Consider the following 23,643-nt stretch of genomic DNA (forward strand, 5'->3'; position numbering starts at 1 on the left):
GGACCTAACACTGTGTTCCTGACCCCGCCCTTCATGCTCTCCTCTCGCGCCACACCCCCACTGCCACAGTACATCCACCAGCTCTTATCTCGAGATAGATCGCCTGAGACGTGTAAATTGTCAGGGAGGCAGCAGCCAGTAAGCTATCTCATATCACAGCATCCTGAAAGGGTTTCATGCAGCTGCCATTTTTTGAAGGGGGAGAGCCTCATTGTCAACCCCTCGGTCTCCCATTTTTGATCAGGACTAAAAAAGGCCTAAAAGCTGAAAGTTCCTCCTTTTCTTCAGTGCTCTTCTGCTCCTCTTTAAATGGGTTATCCCTGTTTCCGGGTGCAGTGGTGATGATTTCACTGTAGCACTGTTAAAAGTTAAGGATTGCCAGTGGCAGGAAACTTCCTGCTAGGTTCTAGAGCTGCCCGAACACTCCTCCGCTGTCAAATGATGGGGACCTAACCATAGATTGTGCCCAACCGAGGTCAAGGCCTTCGGAAGAAGAAAGGTGAATACTGGTAATTAAACATTGACTCGCATGCAGTGCGGGTGGCAACAAATTTCTTTAAAACTTTGTTTAGAAATGTTTTAATTGTCAGCGTTAAAAAAAAGTCAACAAACCTTAAAAAAAAGCTTCAATGTCTGACATAGTTTAAACAACCAGAACACAGCACAAGTGAAAGGCTCACAGAGAATGAAGCTAGTTACATACGTTCTTGGTAAAAGTTGACAACTTGTTCATATCCAACTGGTGGGAGGTACCAGTGTTACGTACAGTCTGAGAATAAGTGGCAATTCATGCTTTGTAGATATGGCACAGTGCCAATTCCACCCCTCTTTGCACAGAATAAGTAGTTGGGGGCAGGCAAACTGCATTAGTGACTGCAAACCTGGTATTTATTTACCACCTTCTATTTGCACTTATTAGCCTTTTTTTGTCAGTCCCAGCTAGTGTTTTTGATCAACAAGCAGGTTCAGGAATATTACAACGCAGATTAATGAGACAGAGGGGTATAGTGATTTCATCCTACTGTTAACAGTTGCCAACTTGAAACCAAACACTTGCCCATGTGAGAAGGGAAAGAAATCTCCAGGGTTAACAGTAATGACCACTCACACTGTTGTAACCTGATATACCTGGCATGAAAAAGTTATTTTCTTCCGCTTAAAGATAAGTTAAGGAAAGAGAGTTACTTGGATTCCCAGCTGAATTGATGTTCCAGAGCCAATTAGGCCACAGCCATGAATGGAGACCTGTAGAGCGACAGACACAGAACACAAAGACTAAGAGCCATGCGCTGAGGAGACGGTTCACAGAAGCCTGGCCACTTGGGGGACAGGGTGCATGGCAGATCTACATAAACGAACGACATCTAATGGTACAGTCTCCTTGGACAGTCCAATGAGATGGATAATAGGTCAGCTTTTAACATGATGTGTACCATAGTCCACTTGCAACACTGCGCACAGAAAGAACAGTTCCCCCAAATGCCTGTTGCAATAAGCCCACTTCACTTCTTTCTGAACATTGGCATGATGTTGATCGGCACCGGGAAGAGGATGGTAGAGCTCCGCTCTGTAGCAACCTCGGAAAGTGTCTGGAGGTAACGGAGCTGCAGGGCGTTTGGACTCGACGCCATCACCATAGCTGCCTCTTTGAGGGCACGGGAGGCATTCATCTCACCTTCTGCAGCAATCACCTGGGGAAACGGAAAGGAAGTGCAGAGGGATATTAAGAACATGAGCGAATTGTTCACGCCCAATGACCCTGCCATTCAACTGCTCTGCATATCAACTCCCTTTATCCATATCCTTATCTAACAAAAATCTATTGACCTCAGTTACAAAAGCTCGAAGTGACCCGGCATCCACAGCCTTACAAGAGTTCCTGATTTTCACAAACTTTTGTGTGGAAAAGTGCTTCTCGGTTTCTCTCCTGAATGACCTATTCTAATTTTAACATTTGTCAATGTTAATTGAGACAAGTGACAACCAGGAGACCTCTGGAGGCTGATTGTTTGGAAGGGGGTTGGAAGAGAAGAGCAGAAATGAAAAGCTCAGCTGGCTGAGAAGAGGATCCAGAGAAAACAGAGGCCAGTGAACTGTGCACCTTCTCAGCCCACTGTCTACCTCTGCAGCAAATGCAGCAGAGACTGCCATGCCAGAGTGGGGCTCCTGAACCATGCCAGGCAATTCTTAATACAGAGTTGACCACCATGGTTCAAACAATCGTCTTATAAGACAGAAGGCTGCCACCACTAGTCAGTTTTAACATTATACGCCCTTGTTCTGAATTTCCTCTACCGGGAGAAACTGTTTTTCCATTTGAACTCGAACAAATCTTTTTAACATTTTAAACACCTGGATCAGGTCACTCCTTAATCATCAGTGACATACATGCCAACTTAATGCAGCCTGTCTTCATAAATTAAGACTCCAGGCCCCTGCATAATTCTGGTGACTCAGCACTGCACCACCCCAATGCGAATGAAAAGACCACATAATATTGTTGCACTTTGCCTCTGCTGGTTGAATAAATGCTTTGTGGGATACAGCACTCAGCCCAGGAGGCCGGGGGGTGGGGGCGGGGGGTGGGTGGTACGTTCAACCAAGAGATGTTGCTATAGCTGATCTTCATCACCCTGGAATTGGTAGCTGAATTGGGCAGTCAAAAGCAGCATTGGTGTCAAGGTTAGTGAACAGTAGCCAGGGGTGTCAACTCTCCAGGGTCATCCTGGAATCTCCCAAAATTTAAGGTTAATTTCCAGGGTACTAGAGATCCAAGGGAGGAAAAAAAATGACAGGGAACATTAAAAGATAACTTACTTCCAATGCTTTTGTTTATCAGTTGCAATGATGCTGGATTTGGCAATGAAAAGGCAATTGGGTAACGAGGAATCAATTCGCTTCTGACTGTCCATGATAGGAAAGGGCTTCCCCATCTGAATGGATGTGTTGGACAACCAATAGAAAAAAGGTTTGGGGGCGGGGGGGGCGTTGAGGGAGGAGTTCATGTGATGAAAACTCTGGGATTATATCCAGTCAAACTAAGGCCAGGGAGACCAACTGAATATCAATGATGTTTTGTTAGATTTTTGATCTACAAGGGAGACAAGGGTTGTGGGGGGGAGGGGGTAGGCAAGAAGGTGGAGTCGAGGCCACAATCAAATCAGCCATGGTCTTAATGAGTAGGAGAGCTATCACAAGGGCTGAACAGCTTAATCCTTCTCCTATTTCTTATGGTTTATGAGGTTATGCCCCTTTATTTTAAAAAATGTAATTTTTAAACTTTCAACTGACTAGAATTTTTAAAATTTGAACTAAGACAAAGCAAACTGTTTAAAAATGCAAGGCCACATTCAAAGGTGAAGGTGAAAAACAAACAAATCACCCTAAGGGGAGTGTGAAGAGAGAGACGTTTCCTCTAATCCAGGCACCCATCAAAACTCATAGCTGTCTAAGGAAGGGACATGAAAAATACAAAGTACTGGATATTGAATTCATGGCTGCCGCAGACAGACACACCAAAAAAAAAACCTCTTGGAAATACACAACGGGTGAAGTATTACAAGACAAGGCTGCCCAGACATAGAGAGAATGTAAATGACACAGGCCATGTCAAGAAAGCCTTCAGCAGAGGAAATAGGCTTAAGGCTGCTCTCTCTCCTGCGCTCTCTTTTGGAAAGAGTGTGTTGCCTGGTTTGAGAAGTCAACTCTACCAGAAACCTACCAGTGACTCAAGATCTTGTCATATTTGCAACATCTTCTGAAACTGATTGCAAGCAAGAAACCAGCTAACCCAAATCGTCTGCCATGTTTAAAATCTATGCCTCAAGGACAATCAAGACATTTAACTGTATATTCGTTTATGTTTTTTATTGCCTCTAACTCCTCTTATTTCTGATACAAACACGTGTATGTGTGTACGTGCATGCTCAACATTGCATTTTTATTATTTTTGATGGGGTTGGTGCTGAATAAATTTGCTCTTTGACTCAAGAAAACCATGTTTGATTAGCTCCTTATTGCTCCCAGCTTAACTAGTTAAATACATTCTGATTTGGAAAAAGCATTTCCTCATAAAAAAAATAAACTTAACCTTTGTTGTGACCACCCGAGGAAGCTGAATAGAGGGGAGCCAGTTCACCCTTTCTCACCTGGTTGTAGCGTTAAGTTCTTTTTAAACTTGTCTAAAGATGAAAACCAGCCCTAATATTCTTCCAAATTTCCAACACATAACTGAGCAAGGCTTGCATCCCTCACCTTGGCTTTGGCGTCCCTCACAGCTTCAGCTTCTGCTGCCATCGCCCTTTGCAAAGCCACCGGCAGGCACACGTTTTTGATTTCCACTCGTTCCACCTTGATTCCCCATTGCTTCGACACATCAAACAGAAATTTCTGAGTGGTGGGGGGCAAGGACAAGACAATCAGATTGGGAAGATGTGGTACAATTGCTGCACTGGATTAGAGAGTGGTCCGGGGGACTTAGGTTGAGGGTGGGGTGTGTGTAACAGAGAGAGTTATAAAGCTGAGCCTTATACTGGGGTATCTGTAAGTGTTATAACTGAGAACATTATGAACAGGGTAGGACAATGCCAAAAGTGAGAGCCCTATATTGAAAGTGGAGTGGAACAGAGAGTGTTGTACCGATAGCGTGAGACTGTGGCTGGCATGTGCAATTAGAGTGTGTTATAACTGAGCACCCTGTATCGAGGATGGAGCAACAGAGAGAGTGTTATAAATTGTGAACCTTTTACAGAGGGTGAACCATGTTATAGACAGTGTTTTAATTGAGAGTTTTAGACTGAGGGTGATATGTGCAACAGTGTTATAAACTGAAAGTCTTATACTGAGGTTGGAGCGCGTTTGTTTGTCCTGACAGTGTATAATTGTTTACGTTCAGGCAATTGCCTATTTTTGGTGTACCTCCATCTCCTGTGCCATGTTTTCCCGTTCGGTAAGGATGCTTGTCAGGGTCTTGGTGCCCAGCATGTTCCGTAGTGTTGTCTGAGCCAGCAGGTGAGTAACATTAGCCACATTGATCACACTGATGACAGACATCACGGGATCGAAGACACGATAGTAGACAATAGCATCCACCATAATTGTGACAGAGTCTTTGGTTAACACCTGCAGGTAAAGCGCGTAAAATGGGTTAACTGTTTCCAGCAACAGATAACTGTGTCTAGTGCCAAAAGGAGGATCCATAGATGACTAGGCAGACGATAACTGATTGGACACTGTATGAAAAAGGTATGGCATCTCTGTGAGGAAAACAGAAGGATGTTGTGATGGAGGCAACTAACCACCGAGAGCTGAGAACTATCAACTGGAAGCACAAAGAAAACTGAACGAATCCCCAAGTTAGTCACTCCAGTTCTGCCAGGAAAACTACTGGATCATTTACATTCCAGATTATGCTCCACAGTTGTGGCACTGCTTTTAATTATTTATACGAATAAATGACAGCCAATAAACTGGCTTAATTAACACCAGTGTTTAACTAATATCAGTCTTTAATTAATATTAGTGTGTTATGGTCTCACCTGGGATTAAACAAATCCCCACAGAGGTATTCGTAAATGATTCTAACACCATTTTAAAAAGATTTTTATGTTCTTCAGTGCCAGTGTCCTTGCACAAACAAAAATAGATTAACTGGTCATGTATGCATGTCAGTTTGTGATTGCATTTCGAATTTAACTCATTGGGACAGAGCACTTTTAGATATCTCTGGGATAAGTGCATAGCGGCAAAACAATTAGACTTACATTTCTATGCTTTCACAACTTCAAGACACTCCAAAGTACTTAACAGCCAATGGAATACTATTTGAAGTGCAGCCACTGTTGTTATGCAGGAAAGTGCAGCAGCCAAATTGCACACAGCAAGCTCCCATGATAAATGACCCAGTTAATCTGCTTGTTAATGTTGAAAGCAAAATATTGCGGGTGCTGGAAATCTAAAATAAAAACAGAAAAATGGTGGAAAAACTCAGCAGGTCTGGTAGCATCTGTGGAGAGAGAAACAGAGTTAACATTTGGAGTCTGTACGACTTTGAGGAATTAAACAAACGGTCAAAGGTGCTATATGACAGGACTGACTCCTCTCAGCTAGAGCAGCAGTTTGGTGCTTCAGTTTAATAGGGGGAGGCGATAGCGTAGTGGTATTGTCACTGGACTGGTAATCCAGAGACCCAGGGTAATGCTCTGGGGCCTGGGTCTGAATCCCACAATGGCAGATGGTGGAATTTGAATTGAATTCAATAAAAAATTTGAACTTAAAAAGTCTAATGATGACCATGAAACCATTGTCGATTGTCATAAAAACCCAGCTGGTTCACTAATGCCCTTCAGGGAAAGAAATCTGTCTTCCTCACTTGGCTTGGCCTACATGTGACTCCAGATCTGCAGCAGTGTGGTAGACTCTTAAATACCCTTTGAAATGGCCTAGCAAGCCTCTCAGTTGTGTGGCTAAAAAACTGCTAAAAAATCAATAAAAATGAACAAAACTAGACAGACCACCTGGCATCGACCTCAACGCCAAAAACAACAATGGTAAACCCAGCCCTGTCGACCCTGCAAAGTCCTCCTTACGAACATCTGGGGACTTGTGCCAAAATTGGGAGAGCTGTCTCACAGATTAGTCAAGCAACAGCCTGACATAGTCATACTCACGGTATCATACCTCACAGATAATGTCCCAGACACCGCCATCATCATCCTGGGGTAAGTCCTGCCCTAACGGTAGGCCAGGCCCACAGAAATGGTGGCAGTTGTATACAGTCAGGGGAGTTGCCCTGGGAGTCCTCAACATTGACTCCGGACCCCATGAAGTCTCATGGCATCAGGTCAAACATGGGCATGGAAACCTCCTGCTGATTACCATGTATCGTCCCCGCTCAGCTGATGAATCAGTGCTCCTCCATGTTGAACGTCACTTGGAGGAAGCACCAAAAGTGGCAAGGGCACAGAATATACTCTGGGTGGGGGACTTCAAGGTCCATCACCAGAAGTGGCTCAGTAACATCACTACTGACCGAGCTGGTCGAGTCCTAGATTGGGTCTCCGGCAGGTGGCAAGGGAACCAATGAGAGGGAAAAACATACTTGACCTCATCCTCACCAACCTGCCTGCGGCAGGTGCATATGTCCATGACAGTATCAGTGGGAGTGACCATCGCACAGATCTTGTGGAGACTAAATCCCGTCTTCACATGAGGATACCCTCCATCATGTCGTGTCGCACTACCACCATGCTAAATGGAATAGATTTTGAACAGATCTAGCAACTCGCGACTGGACATCCTTGAGGCACTGCGGGCCATCAGCAGCAGAATTGTACTCAACCACAATCTGTAACCTTGCGTATCCCCCACTCTACCATTACCACCAAACCAGGGGATCAACTCTGGTTCAATGAAGAGTGTAGCAGGGCATTCCAGAAGCAGCACCAGGCATGCCTAAGAATGGGGTGTCAACCTGGTTAAGCTACAACACAGAGCTACTTGCGAGCCGAACAGCATAAGCAGCAAGTGATAGACAGGGCTAAGTGGTTCCACATCTAACGGACCAGATCTAAGCTCTGCAGTCCTGCCACATCCAGTCATGAATGGTGGTGGAAAATTAAACAACTCACTGGAGGAGAAGGCTCCACAAATATTTCCATCATCAACGATGAAGGCCCAACACAGCAGTGCAAAAGATAAGGTTGAAGCATTTGCAACAACATTCAGCTGGAAGTGCCGAGTGGGTGATTCTCTGAACAAGGGCAATTTGGGACGGGCAATAAATGCTGGCCTAGCCAGCGATGCCCAAATCCCATGAACGAATAAATAAAAAAAAGAATCCAACCCCAGCCAATAATCGCCCTATCAGTCTACTCTCCATCATCAGTATAGTGATGGAAAGGGCCATCAACAGTACTACCAAGTGGCACTTGCTTAGCAATAACCTGCTCATTGATGTGGGTTCCACCGGGGTCACTCAGTTTCCGACCTCATTACAGCCTTGGTTCAAATGTGGACAAAAGAGCTGAACTCCAGAAGTGAAGTGAGATTGACCGCCCTTGATATCATGGCTGCATTTGATCAAGTGTGGCATCAAGGAGCCCTGGCAAAACTAGAGCCAATGGAATCATACCTAGTTCCCGGACGTCACTGCAGGAGTTACTCAGGGTAGTGTCCTAGGCTCAACCATTATCAATGATCTTCCTTGCATAATAAGGTCAGAAGTGAGCATGTTCACACAATGTTCAACACTATTCGTGACTCCTCAGATACTGAAGCAAGACCTGGACAATATCCAGTCTTGGGCTGACAAGTGGTGAGTAACATTCACGCCACACAAGTACCAGGCATTGACCATCTCCAACAAAAGAGAAGCTAACCATTGTCCTTTGATATTCACTGGAAGTACCATCACTGAAAACCCTACTATCAGTGTCCTAGGGGTTACCACTGACCAGAAACTGAACTGGACTAGTCATATAAATACTGTGGCAACAAGAGCAGGTCAGAGGCTAGGAATCCTTCAGCGAGTAACTCACCTCCTGACTCCCCAAAGCCTGTCCACCAACTATAATGCACAAGTCAGGAGTGTGATGAAATACTCTCCATTTGCTTGGACGAGTGCAGCTCCAACAACACTCAAGAAGCTTGAGACCATCCAGGATAAAGCAGCCTGCTTGACTGACACCACATCCACAAACATTCACTCCCTCTGCCACCAACACACAGTGGCAGCAGTGTGTACCACTTACAAGATTCACTGCAAAAACTCACCAAGGCTCCCTAGGCAGCACCTTCCAAACCCACAACTGCTACCATCTAGAAGGACAAGGGCAGCAGATGCATAGGAACACCACTACCTGGAAGTTCCTCTCCAAGCCACTCACCATCCTGACTTGGAAATATATCGCTGTTCCTTCACTGTCACTGGGTCACAATCCTAGAACTCCCTTCCTAACAGCACTGTGGGTGTGCCTATGCTACATGGACTACAGCGGTTCAATAAGGCAGCTCACCATCACCTTCTCAAGGGCAATTAGGGATGGACAATAACTGGTGGCCTAGCTGGCAACTCGCACATCCTGTAAATAAATTTTTAAAAATTAGCATTGCTGTGGTGGGTCAGTAATTCCTCCCGTTCTCGATTGGCATCGAGAGAACCCCCCCCCCCACACCCCCCCACCCAATCTCCACACATTCATGCCTACATGTGAAAATAAGGTGAGGAGGGCACAGGTGGGATTGTCTTTGTTCCCATCATAAAACGATATGGGAAGATGGCCATTCAGTCCATTGTGTCTGTACGGCACTTTGAAAGAGCTAATTAATTACTTGCACCTAGCACTGCAAATAATTCATTTTCAATTAATTACCCAATTCCCTTTTGAGCGTTATTGAACCTGCTTCTATCACCCTTTCAGGCAGCAAATTCCAAATCGTTGTGTATTTTCTCCCCTCTCATATTGTCTCTGGTTCTTTTGTCAATCACCTTAAATATGTGCCCTCTTGCTTAATATAGTCCTTCATGGTTTTGAATACCTCCAACAGGTTTTCCCTTCACCTTCTCTGCCCATGTGTAGAACAATGCAGTTTCTCAAGTCTCTCTCTGAGGGCATTCACCCCCAATAACATTGCAGTAAATCTTTTCTGCACCATTCTTAAGGCCTTCATGACCTTCCTAAAGTTTGGTGCCCGGAACTGGACACAATACTCCAGCTGGGGCATAAGCAGCATTTAGAAAAGTTTCACATAATTCTCCTGCTTTTTTATTCTATGCCTCTATTCATAAACTAAAAACTCCTATATGCTTTTTGAACAGCCTTCTCAACTTCTGCCATCTTCATACACATACACCCCCAGGTCATTCTGTTCCTGCACCCTCTTTAAAATTGTGACATTTAATTTATATTTCCTGTCCTTATTCTTCCGCTACTTGCAGCAAACAGAAGCTGGAGCCCAGCAAGGTGACTTTTAAAAATATTATCCTCCCGGCTCCACGAGGAAATTGTGCACCTCTCAGGCCTTAGGCTTCCCCTAACTCACTCGATGGAAATTTCTCTCCCAGAGGTCCTCCTGTGGACTCGCCTTTACCGGGGACTGATCCTGCCCGCATTCGGAATTGGCCTCCTGCCACTTGAGTTCCTAATCGCCAAGCCTGGGTAGGAGTCTGACCTCGCATCTGTACAGAACCCGGGAGAGTTAAAATACCTCCTCAGCATGCCAGCTTGTTGCTCTTTCTGGGCACTCCGCACCATGCCCTTTCCTATCACAGCCTCTCATCCACCACATTAAAATCAGGGCCAGTTAAATTATACAGAATTGGCTGCTTCTGTCCAATGTGGCTGTGGCATCACTCTCACATTCCTAGGACTATGGCCCGGATATTCCTAGCAGCAGCAATGATCATCAAATTTCCACTTTGATGGAGAACTCCCCCCCAACTTGATGCTGCTGCGCATTTCAACTGGGACCTTCCAAGCCTGGCTTTCACAGAATGCGCAGCACAGGGTCCCTCGGCAAGTTTTGGGGGGTGTGGGGGCGGTGGTGGTGGTGGTGGTGATGGGCATAGTGGGAGGGGGAGATTAAGGGTCAGTTTTGTAGTTACCTAACCACGTGTTAGATTAGGTTTTAATCTGTCTAACATTTTCTGGGTAACTACCCAGGTGTCATGGACAGAGTTCATGTAGTTTATTATTGTCAGTGATCAAAGTGTTTTAAGGTATAAGGTTACTGTGTTTTCTTATTCTCAGAGTGATTTGTCCCAATTTAAATGATTTCCTGCAGCAAGCTTTTGTGAATATAAAAATAAAAACAATGATTTATTATTGCATACTTGCCCTCGAGGTTGAAAATGCAGGGTCTCACACATACTATCACACGTTCAAAGATTAGATGCAGATGAAGAAAAAAAAATAAGATTACAACATGGAATTATTTCAGTCTCTTTCATAGCAGGCCTGTAGTTTCTTGGATGCATTGATGTTTTAGCTGGAGTGAAAATCTTATAAAATCAGAGGATTCTCAGTAAGCTGTGAGACTTCTTGCAGTTGAATTGTCAAAAAGTCAGCTTTCAGGTGAACTTGAGGTTGGAACAGTTGGGGGAAAAGTGCTTCTCCCATTTTCAACATATAGCTGTATATTATCTGCTGGTCCAGTGCCTCTTCAGAAGGCCTTTCTGGTGGTATCTGTTCCAGAATGGCTTCTGCTGTTATTTTTAAAAGCAGGTAACAAAGATCCTGTGTTGTAGCTTTATATATACACACACACACACACACGCACGCACACACGCACGCACGCACACACACACACACACACACACACACACACAGTTGTAGACAGCCAAGGTCCTTCTGTTTGGGATGAAGAGCCATTACAATATAATGAAAGGTCAATGAGATCGATTCATATTCATCTAGCACCCAATGAGTTTCAATGTCTCTATTGTCCGTGGTCTTTTCTGTTGACAGTCCATCCTTAAAAGGGACGTGTGAATTTCACAAGTGGCTGTGATTGTCCAGAAGCAATTAGTTATTTGCTTGAGCTTTAGTACTGTGTGGAGGGTCATATTGCCAAGTCACATGATATGCTACAACTACCTCAAACAGCTTTTGGTGTCCACTTTTAAAAAATATAGCTTCAAAATGTGTAAATATCTTCATCCCCGTACTGTGCACAGCACAGGTAATTACCGCGGAACTGTCCAAAGTCTCCGACTCTAACTTGGAGACATTCACGGAGGGTCCTATTTGGTGCCCATCCCTAATTGCCCTTGAGAAGGTGGTGGTGACCCGCTGCAGTCCATGCGTGTAGTTACACCCGCGGTTAGGGAGGGAGTTCCAGGATTTTGATCCAGCGACAGTGAAGGAATGGCTATACAGTTCCAAGTCAGGATGGTATGTAACTTGGAGTGGAACCTCCCATCTCCATTGTTTTAGCTCTATATAAAAGACAGTATTCAACAAAAATGAAAATGCATTTATTAAATGCCCTGATAATTTTTCTCCTGGATTTTACTTGCAGGTAGATTGTGCTGGAGGTACCAGATCAGTCCTGGAGGGCAACTCTACTTACAGTTGATAACTAGACCTGCATGAACACCTTATCACAGGGGAAACATTTCACACTGATGAATTACCTGACACCAATCAACTGGTGAGACCTACCTCTTGTGGTGGTACAGAGAATGAGACAGTCCTCAAATCAACAAGGCTAAATGAATCAGTACAAGGTATCGTCCAGAAAATACCTAAAGTTAGGAATAAATATTGTTAGGTTTTTAAGTCAACAACAGCTTGCATTTATATAGCTCTTTAATGTAGTAAATGTCCCAAGACGCTTCACAGAAGCGATAAACAAATAAAATTTGACACAAGGTCACTTAAGGATAGGTGACCAAAAGCTTGGTCAAAGAGCTAGGCTTGAAGGAGTGTCTTAAAGGAGGTGAGAGAGGTAGAGAGATGAAGAGATTTATGGAAGTAATTCCAGAGCTTAAGGCCTAGGTGGTGAGTCATATGGGGTCAAAGGTTGAATGATGAAACCAAGGATGCGCAAAAGGCCAGAATTAGAGGAGCACAGAGATCTTGGAAGGTTTAGGATTGAGGGAGATAACAGGGATAGGGAGGAGGGAGGCTACGGAGGGATTTAATAACAAGGATGAGCATTTTATAGCTGAGATGTTGTCAAAATGGAGTCAGTGTAGTTCAGCGAACACAGGCAATGTGGAAGGAGTTTCATGTGGGAGGAATATAAACATCAGCATTGCCCAGTTGAGCTGAATGGCCTGTTTCTGTGCTGTAAATTCTTTGCAATGAATTTTAAAACATACCTGGGCCTTTGGCTCCACCGTGAACAATACGACCTAATCGAAATATCACAGCTCTTTCATATTCTTTAACAACCTGAAAGGAAAATTAAATGATTATATGAATATCAACACTTCAGCGTTCACGAACAACCTCTCACTTGTTTGTAGAGTCAATGAACATCTCTACAATGTTTACACTAAGCAGGAATGGAAGGAAAAAACTTTCTAGTTTCTCTAAGTCTTGTTCTACTTGTTGCTGAGTTTTTCCAGGATTTTCTGTTTTTGATGTAGTCTGACACAGAATCGTGAGACTGGGAAACAGTGTTGCCCACAGTGTGATGTAGAGACACATGACCTGAGACTAAAGAGTGTTGTGGACTGGACAGAGATCTGTGTAGAAGCAGGCATAGAGTTCACTCCTATCTTGGGCTATGCTCCATATTTATGTACAAAGTTCTGAGTTGTTAATAAACACTTAATGTTCAACCATATAAGACTCAGAACCTCTTCACGAGAAAATACAACAATGGCCACTTTCTGAAGGACACTTATGGATTGGCAATGAATGCTGGCTTTACTAGTGATGCCCATATATTGTCTGTGAATAAATATTTTAAAAATGGCAGAGTTATACACCCTGCTTGCTTTTCTTATCCCTTTCTTAATCTCTTCTCTTGTTTTCCCATATTCTCTCTTCTTTCGAATCATATCTGTAGGCTCTATATGCCGTCTTCTTCAATTTTAGTTTGTGTCTAACCGCTTGATTTATCCATGGGAATCTGAAATTTGATTTAATGGTAAATAATTATTCTAAAATGTCGCAAGCTCTGTTTTAAAAATATCTAAATGGTTGATCTAGAGTGTGGTGTGCTCATTTCTCTTTCCACCTCACATCAGGTGGCTCAATCCTCAACTTTGTCCCTATTCCAATCTCATGTTCCAATCACTGTTCTAACTTTTCCCCTTCCAACTGGACCCTAACCCTCATTATATTGAGGTAATTACTCCTGAGCTGCTCACCCACGCTTAACTCATCTACCCTGACCTAATTTGATGCTAATAGTTAACTTTCGCATTGCCTCTAATGAAATGCTTCCCAATCTCAGGGTATGAACTATTGGAGCACTCAACAGAAATCCAGGTGTGGGGCTTAAGCCACCCCTTTTAACTTAATTCTCTCCCTAATTCTCTCCACCTTTCTCACCTTGTATAAAATGCTGCTTAAAACTTTCTTTGACCAAGCATAAGAACATAGGAAGAGGAGGCCATTCCAGCCCCTTGAGCCTGTTCCACCATTTAATGAGATCATGGCTGATACGTACCTTAACTCCATCCACTCAACCTGGTTTTACAACCTTCAATACGCTTGTCTAACAGAACTCTACCCATCCCAGTTTTGAAATTTTCAGTAGATCCTCAGTCTCAACACCCTTATCAGGCAGAGCGTTGTAGATTTTCACTACCCTTAGTGTTAAGAATTGCTCATTTTAAGATTATGCTTCCAACACCCAATTCCAGAACTCCACCGCTACCCTCCCACCTCCCCCACCCCCATGAACATTTAGTGACCTGCCTCAGTAATTCTGGCCTCTTGAGCATTCCCAATTTTAATCGCTCAGCTATTGGTGGCCATGCCATTAGCTGCCTAGGCCCTACACTCTGGAAATCCTTCCCTAAACCTCTTTGCCTCTACTCTACTTTCCTCCTTGAAGACTTCCTTTAAACCTACCTCTTTGACCAGGTTTTTGGTCATTGATCCTAATTTGGTTTCGTGTCAAATTTTGCATTACAATGTTCTGATAAGTATCTTGGGATATTTTATTATGTTAAAGGCATTTATAAATATAAGTTGTTGATGAGCCAAGATCGTGGCATTGATTTATTAAGTTTCTTGTTGGATCACTGCCCAATTGTGCTGTCAGTGCTTGTAGGCTTGTCAATTTTAATAACAGTCTTCGTCTTAACTGGAATGGAAACTGTCTAGTTGATAACTCAGTGCCCCCTGGCCTGTATGTTCCTTGTCAGAGAAATTTTTCAGTATTATGGGGTGGCACAAAATTAGAACTGCGGACAATGGTTCACCAGCATTTTTAAATTGCAGTATTAAGCACCTGGATATTGGACGAGAAATCCAGAGAATGTTAAAATTGAATTCAGTTTAAAAAAATCTGGATATAAAAAGTTGGTATCAGTAAAAGTCACAACGATTCTCATATAAGCCCAACTGGTTCACTTTGTTCTTATTAGCGTTACGAAAAATAGGGCATTTGGTCCAAACTGGTCTATCTGAGCATGAGGGGAGTTGATGAAAAGGTAGGGTTTCTCCAAAATAAAAACAAACAAACACTAACCTATTCACGGAAGCATCTGTTCTGCTTCGAGCTCGCGACCCCAGGAATTTCAGCGGGGTCACGGTCCACAGTTTGGGAAACCCTGCATCAAATGTGCCTACGCTATCTGCCTCAACAATTCCTTGCAAGCTATATGGAAGGAAACCTGCCGTCCTTCTCTGGTTTGACCATAGACGTGACTCCAGACCCAAACAAAAAAAAATACAAAAGCAAAATACCGCGGATGCTGGAAATCTGAAATAAAAGCGGAGGATACTGGGAATACCCAACAGGTTTAGGAGGAATGTGGATGACTCTTAAATGCCCTTCAAAGTGACCTAGCAAGCCCCTCAGTCAGATCAAACATCTTCAATCAGCGGTTCAATAAGGTGGCCCTTTACCCCCCCAACGCCATCTTCTCCAGGCTGCAACCAGGAATGGGAAATAAATGTCAGCCTTGCCAGCGATGCCCACATCCCAAGAATGTTTTTTTTTAAAAGGATGAAATCTCTTCAGAGTAATGGGATATGAAACTTTTAACCCCATTCGGGGGAAAAAGGGCAGGCTTCTGTTCAATTTTTACTGCCTTGTTTTGTGGAATGCAGTTTAGCACCTGCAAAAAGATACAGATAATTCAGACATTGTAACAGCCAAGGCACTAAGTGTACAGAATTCTTATACTAACAGATCGAGTGAAGAATATGGGAGATTTTTCCTTTCGCAGCGAGTGGCGAGAATATGGGACCCGCTATGATGTTTTTAGCAAATACCCAGGCAGCGCAAGTTTGGGGTTGGGGGAGAACAAAAGGGAAAGTCTGTGGATCGGATGAAAGGCAGGAGGGATTAAGTGACAAAATGCTAAATGACTTGCTGGGCCACTTCAGAGGGAAATTCACAGTCAATGGGAGTAATCTTGACTTGGTGCAATAATAACATCAATGCAGATTGAAATCAGGGGAATTGTGAAAATGGGCTGCTGATTCACTAGTCATTCTGGGATGAGGGGCTTATCTTTTGAAGAAAGGTTGAACAGGTTGGGCCTGTACTCTTTGAAGTTTAGAAGAATGAGAGGTAATCTTACTGAAACATAAGATCCTGAGGGGATTTGATAGGGTAGATAACTGGAGAAGGTTTCCACTTGTGGGAGAGACTAGAACCAGGTGGACAGAGTTTAAGAGTAAGAGGTCTACCGTTTAGATCAGAGATGAGGAGAACTTTTTTCTCTCAGAAGGCTGTTAGTATGTGGAATTCTTTTCCCCAGAAAGTAGTGGGGGCTGGGTCATTGTATTTATTCAAGACAGAGTTAGACAGATTTTTGATAGATAAGGGAGTCAAGGGTCATGGGGGACAAACAGCGAAGTGGAGTTGAGACCACAGCCAGATCATTCACGATCTTATTGAATGGAGGAGCAGGTTTGAAGGGCTGAATGGCCTACTCTTGCTCCTTAAGTCCAATGTTCCTATGTCTAGCATAATCTTAAACCAAAACTGCAGCCAACCGCTTTGTTGTTGACTGGAGTCACATATTAGAGCAGACTGGATAAGGATGGCAGATTTCCCAGGATAGGTGGAGGGAAATCATTTCCTTTTGTGGAGGTATTGAAAAGGGAATTAGCCTGTTATTTGAAAATGAAGAACGTGCAAGTGTAGGTGGGTGAAAGGCACTAAGTGAGCTGCTCATTCGGAGAGCCGGAGCAGACACAATGGGCTGAATGGCCTCCTTCTAAACAGTAAAAATTCTGTCATTCTGTGGGAGGCCAGAACAAGGGGTAAATTAGAGCCAGGCCATTCAGGGGTGATGCCAGGAAGCACTCCTTCACACAAAAAGGTAGTGGAAATCTGGGGCTCTCTCCCCCAAAGAGCAGTTGAGGTTGAGGGTCAACTGAACATTTCAAAACTGAGACTGATAGATTTTTGTTCGGAAAGGGTATTCAGGGATACAGAACCTTGTGGCGGGGGGGTGGGGGGTGGGGGGGGGGGGAGAGAAGGGGGGCAGGGGTGGGGGAATAAACAGAGTTAATATACAGCTCAGCCATGACTTAACTGGATAGTTGAACACTAGATTCAAGGGGCCGAATGGCCTCCTCCTGCTCCTATGTTCATTTGCTTCCATCTCTCAGATGTTAGTGAGCTGACTGAATTTTTTTTGAAAATTCAACAGCTTCATGGCCACTTTTACTGACTCAGCTGTTTATATGATGCACTCCTAGGGAAACTAGAGAAGTACATTAGGCAGAAGGGAATAGAAAGATACATTGAAGGAGTTAGATAATGGGAAGAGGCTTCTGTGGTGCAGCAACACAGGCATGGACCTGTTGCGAACACCAGAAACTCAGAAAATTGGCCTTTAAAGAAAGATGAGAAGGCATTAGAAAGAGTGCAGAAATGATTAACGAGAATGGTTCCAGGAATTAGGAACTTCAGGTACGTTGACAGATTGGAGAAGATGGGACTCTTTTTCTTGGAACAGTGAAAGTTGAGAGGAGATTTGATAGAGGTGTTCAGAATCATGAGGGGACTGGACAGAGTAGATAGTAAGAGACTGAGCTGAATTCTCCCCCTGTTGGGGGGGTTGTGCAGGGGCAGGCGGGAGTGAGCACGAACCCGATCGTCGCCCCCCCCCGGCTAGGGGGGATTCCCTGAGTCAGGGAGTTCATGATTGATGAAAAGGAAAAACAGGCAAGGCAAGGGGGAGTGGTACTGGGTGAATAGCTCCTTCAGAGGGCTGGCACAGATATGATGGGCAAATGGCTTTATTCTTGGCTGTATCCATTTTATGACTGCATGATAAGAAAATGCTAAACTAAATTGTTGTCCAAATATTTTTCTTCCCTCTAAAGCGGGAGGGTTTAGAATTAATCATTGGGAAATGATTGAGAAAGGAAATGTGGGATGGTGTAATGGGAATGTCACTGGCCTAATAATCCAGGAGCCCAGACTAATGCTCTGTGGGTCATGGGTTCAAATCCCACCACAGCAGCTAGTGGAATTTAAATTCAATTAATAAATTCGGATCGAAAGTAAGGGTGACCATGCCAACTACCATTGATTCATGTAACCCATCTGGTTCACTCATGTCCTTTAGGGAAGGAAATCTGCCATCCTTATCTGGTCTTGGCCTACATGTGACTCCAGATCCACAGCAATGTGGTTGACTCTTAGCTGCCCTCTGAAACGGCCCAGCAAGCCACTCAGTTCAAGGGCAATTAAGGATGGCCTTGCCGGCGAAGCCACATGAAAGAATAAAGAAAAAAAATGACCCACTGACTGAATTGTAGGTCATTGGACTGTTTTAGCTCAGCGAGATGAGAAATGAATGAGCCCCTTGTGTCAGACAGCAAAATGACATTTGCATGGTCAATAAGACTTGTATTTATAAGAAAGACATGTATTTTGACAATGAGCTCCTTATGTGTCAGAAACATCGCAACACCCTTCACATACATTAATTTTAATATAGTTAAGTGAGAGGTGGTGTATTTTGGTGGAAAGGATAATGAGGTCAAAAATCCTTGGAAAACTGGATTCTATATCCATTAGAGGAGCAAAGGGTACAGATAGACAAATCACTAAAAACAGCAATAGATTCATGAGGGCTTAAAAAAAAAGCTAAACCCAGAAGTGAAGTTCATTCCTAGAGAGACAGAATTGAAAAGCAGAGAAGTTACGTTAAAATAAAAATAATAAAAATAGAAGGGTCATTGACCTGAAACGTTGGGTGGGATTTTCCAGTCCCGACAGTGGTGGGCATCATCGTGGGAGGGTGGGTGGGCAGGTCGGTGGGGAAAATTTGGAGAGCGGCCAAAAGTCACTTGACTGGCAGGGCCGGAAAATCCCAGCCATTAACTCTGTTTATCTCTCCACAGATGCTGCCTAACCTGTTGAATGTTTCTAACATGTTCTGTTTTTATTTCTGATTTCCAGTACCTGCAGTATTTTGCTTTTGTATTGTGTGAAGTTATGTTAAACTTATACAGGGAGGGATTTGTGAATGACTGGTCTCCATATTATACAAGCACTGGAAAAGCTACAAACATTTATAATGATAATACCATAGTTGAGAGGTTATACAGTGGCTCAAATCTGGCTATCTGAAAACTGGACAATTTTATAAGCTGCCAAGTGTGAATTTTTATTCTTATCAAATGAGTAAAATAACTGACTGGCTTCATCGGCTAGGTGCTGCATTGGCACGGACTTGTTATCGGCTTTGCAGGCTGGGCTTTTCCTGCGTTCTGCGTGGTCTGAGCTCCCCTTGGCCCCATCCAACCTGGCTCGGCCTGATCTGACCAATCGGACCTGGCCCAAACCACCCGACCTGAAAACCAGCCAGATCCAAAAACCGGCACAGACTCAGTCCCGGGGTGCCTGTTTTGGGACACTGTACCTGCATACGCACTACCTCACAGAGTAAATAAGAGAAGACATTTCCATGGGCAGGAGGGTCAGTGACCAGAGATCACAGATTTAAGATAATTTGCAAAGGAAGGAATCAGTGGAAGAGCCTGGAAGGGCAGTCAAAGCAGATTCAATAGTAACTTTTAAAAGGAAAGTGGATATAAATTTGAGAAGTAAAAATTGCTGGGCTATGGGGAAAGAGCAGGGGAATATAACTAACTCGATAGTGCTTTCAAAGAGCCAGTACAGGCATGATGGGCCGAAAGGCTTCCTCCTGTGCAGTATGATTCTATATTGACATTACAATACAGAAGCAGTCCATTCAGCCCATCGAGTCCATGTTGGCATTTAGCCTCCATGCAAGCATATAGCCCTAATCCTATTTACCCACCCTGCATTGTCCAAGTCTCCCTTTGTCACCTTCATCCACCTACCTAATCTCGACATAGTTGACATAGTTAATGTCTCGAGCATGAAAGAGACCTTCACATAGTTGAGATGACACAAGATCATGATGCCTCGATAATACACGAGAGGTGAAACCACAAGTGAACATACGAGTTAGGAGCAGGAGGAGGCCACTCGGCCTCTTGAGCCTACTCCACCATTCAATAAGATTGTGGCTGATCTGATTGTAACCTCAATCCCACATTCATGCCTACCCTTGATAACCTTTCACCCCCTTGTTAATTAAGAATCTATCTAGCTCTGTCTTAAAAATATTCAAAGGCTCTGCTTTCACTGCCTTTTGAGGAAGAGAGTTCCAAACACTCAGAGAAAACATTTCTCAACTCTGTCTTAAATGAGCGACCCCTTATTTTTAAACAGTGATCTCTAGTTCTAGATCCTCCCACAAGAGGAAACATCCTCTCCACATCGAAGGTCATTGACCTGAAACGTCAATATTGTTTTTCTCTCAACATTTTATGAATACTTATCGGGGGGAAAAAATAGCCAATCAATATAAGATAGTCATCAAGAAATCAAATAAACAATTCGGAAGAAACTTCTTTATTCAGGATGGTGAAAATGTGGAACTCACTACCACAGGGAGTAGCTGAAGTGAATAGCGTAGATGGATTTAAGAGGAAACTAGATAAGCATGTGAGGGAGAATAAAATAGAGGGTTATGCAGATAGAATTAGATAAGGATAAGAGGATGCTCGAATGGAACATGAGCAACAGTATGGACAGTTGGGTCGAATGGCCTGTTTCTGTGCTATATATTGTGTGTAATTTTATGCACGTTAGTGTTTCCAGCAATCTGGTGATGAAGGGAGCTTGATAGGGTGGAGGCTGGGAGGAGGTTTCCCCTTGTGGGGCAGTGGGGTGTTCTGGAACTACGAGGCATGGTTTAAAGATGGGGGTTTTTCCCATTTGGGGCCGAGATAGGGGGAGAATTTCTTCTCTCGGAGGGTCGTCGGTGTTTGGAATTCTCTTTTCTGGAGGGCGGTGGTGGCTGGATGTGTTCGGGGCTGAGTTAGACAGAGGGAACCAGGGGTCGTGGGGGGCATCGGGGAGGTGGAGTTGGGACCGCGCTTGGATCGGCCATGGTCTTGTTAAGTGGCGGAGCAGGCTTGATGGGCTGGGGGGCCTACTTTGCTCCTATTTCATTTGATCTTATGATGTGAGCTCAACCTCAAATTCATGTAACACAAAATCTCTTCTAAAGCTAAGACTGGAGATACATTGCACTACAGGTGTCTCTATTAGCCTAACATGTAAAGCACCACAGGCAACTTCTATTGTAGCCTGCATCTTGCTCTGAATCCTTCTGATTTGGTAGATTTATGCTCCTCTGGTGACTACTTTTAATGGAAGTAGAATGTTGGCGGGGGCATTTATCTTTTCCGACATTAAAAAAGACACAGCACTAAATTATACAATAAACAGGAATCATAACCTCCCACTTGCACCCATTTTAAACCCAGCTTCACTGTCCATAGAACCATAGGAAAGTTACAGCACAGGAGGAGGCCATTCGGCCCATCTTGTCCATGCCAGCCCGAGGACACCCAGGTGCCCTTTCTAATCCCACCTTCCTGCACCCGGCCCATAGCCCTGCAGCTTACAGCATTTAAGGTGCAGATCCAGGTACTTTTTAAAATAGTTTAGAGTTTCTGCCTCTACCACCAACTTGGGCAGGAAATTCCAGGCACCCACTACCCTCTGCGTAAAAAAGTTCTTCCTCATGTCCCCCCTACACCTTCTGCTGCTTATCTTGAATCTATGTCCCCTGGTTCTAGAATTCTCCAGCAAGGGAAACAATTTTATCCTGTCCACTCTATCGATTCCCCTCCTAATTTTGTACACCTCAATCAAGTCACCTCTCAGCCTTCTTTGTTCTAAGGAAAATAACTCCAACCTATCCAATCTCTCCTCGTAGCTACACTTTTGTAATTCTGGCAACATTCTTGTAAACCTCCTCTGCACTCTCTCCAGAGCTATTACATCCTTCCTGTAGTGTGATGACCAGAACTGCACACAATACTCCAGTTGTGGCCTCACCTGTGTTTTATACTATTCCAACATTATATCCTTACTTTTACATTCTATATCTCTGCCAGTGAAGGAGAGCATTCCATATGCCTTCTTTACAACGTTGTCTACTTGAGCTGCTGCCTTCAGGGACCTGTGTATTTGCACGCCAAGATCTCTCACTTCATCTACCCCTCTTAGTATATTCCCATTTATTGTGTAATCTCTGTAACTGTTTGACCTCCCTAAATGTATGACCTCTCACTTCTCTATGTTAGTCTGCCACTTTACCACCCACTCCACCAACCCATCTATATCGTTTTGAAGATTATGGCTATCCTCTACACTATCCACTACTCGGCCAATCTTTGTGTCATCTGCAAATTTCCCAATCGTGCCCCCCACGTTCATGTCCAAATCGTTAATATATAATACAAACAGCAAAGGTCCCAACACCGAGCCCTGCAGAACACCACTTGAGACAACTTTCTATTTGCAAGGGCATCCATCGACCATTACCCTTTGTTTCCTGTTACAAAGCCAACCTTTTATCTAGTTTGCCACATTACCCTGAATCCCATGGGCTTTTACTTTCCTGACCAATCTGCCATGTGGGACCTTGTCAAATGCCTTGTTAAAATCCATGTACACAACATCCACTGCACTACCTTCATCAACTCTTCTTGTCACTTCCTCAAAGAATTCAATCAAATTTGTGAGGCAAGACCTTCCTTTAACAAATCCATGCTGACCATCCCTGACTAGTTCGTGCCTTTCCACATGGCAGTTAATCCTATCTCTCAGGATTGATTCTACTAATTTGCTCACCACCGATGAAAGACTAACTGGCCTATAATTGTTTGGCATTTCCTTTGATCCCTTTTTAAACAATGGAACTATATTTGCATTTCTCCAGTCCTCCGGCACCTCCCCTTTATCCAGTGAAGATTGGAAAATCATCCTCAGAGCATCTGCTATCTCCTCCCTGACTTCCTTCAGCAGCCTCGGAAACAATCCATCTGGCCCTGGTACCTGGGAAGGAAATCTGCCATTCTTACTTGGTCTGGCCTCCAGACCCACAGCAATGTGGTTGACTCTTAAATGCCCTCTGAAATGGTCTAGCATGCCACTCACTTGTATCAAACCGCTCACCATAATCTTCTCAAGGGCAGCTAGGGATGGGCAATAATGGCCCAGCCAGAGAAGCCCAAAGAGAAGCTGTGAATGCTAAAAAAAATCCACCCTGTCAAGACCTATCAGGATCTTAAAGGTTTCAATTAAGTTGCGTCTTATTCTTCTAAATTCCAGTGGAGACAAGCCTAACCCGTCCAGCCTTTCCTCATAAGACAACCCACCTATTCCTGGACCTGGAAAAATTTATTAATTTTGCTTCCAATCTCCACCCCTCCATCATTTTCTCATGGTCCATCTCGGACACTTCCCTTCCCTTCCTTGATCAGTCTGTCTCAATTTCTGGTGATAGACTGTCCACCAATATTCATTACAAGCCTACCGATTCCCACAGCTACCTCGACTACAGCTCCTCACACCCAGCTTCCTGTAAGGACTCCATCCCATTCTCTCACTTCCTTCGCCTCCATCGCATCTGTTCTGATGATGCCACTTTCAAAAACA

The 23,643-nt window shown here is 43.9% G+C and overlaps 1 protein-coding gene across 5 annotated transcripts in view; it reads right to left on the bottom strand.

Moving 5' to 3' along the window:
* Positions 1 to 563: 563 nt before the first annotated feature.
* Positions 564 to 23,643, bottom strand: part of LOC121290664 (stomatin-like) — a 40,600-nt gene continuing 17,520 nt past the window's right edge. For 4 of the 5 annotated variants that reach the window (XM_041211410.1, XM_041211407.1, XM_041211406.1 and 1 more), the window contains exons 4-8: positions 12,824 to 12,896; positions 12,162 to 12,244; positions 4,918 to 5,121; positions 4,255 to 4,389; positions 564 to 1,691 (exon numbers count right to left, since the gene is read on the bottom strand). In XM_041211410.1, coding sequence (XP_041067344.1) covers positions 1,503 to 1,691; positions 4,255 to 4,389; positions 4,918 to 5,121; positions 12,162 to 12,244; positions 12,824 to 12,896 — 684 coding nt within the window. In that variant the 3' untranslated portion in view covers positions 564 to 1,502. The remainder of the gene's footprint in view (positions 1,692 to 4,254; positions 4,390 to 4,917; positions 5,122 to 12,161; positions 12,245 to 12,823; positions 12,897 to 23,643) is intronic. The other variant, XM_041211408.1, reaches the window with a different exon arrangement.

Source organism: Carcharodon carcharias, chromosome 18, assembly GCF_017639515.1.
Source record: "Carcharodon carcharias isolate sCarCar2 chromosome 18, sCarCar2.pri, whole genome shotgun sequence".
NCBI lineage: Eukaryota > Metazoa > Chordata > Chondrichthyes > Lamniformes > Lamnidae > Carcharodon > Carcharodon carcharias.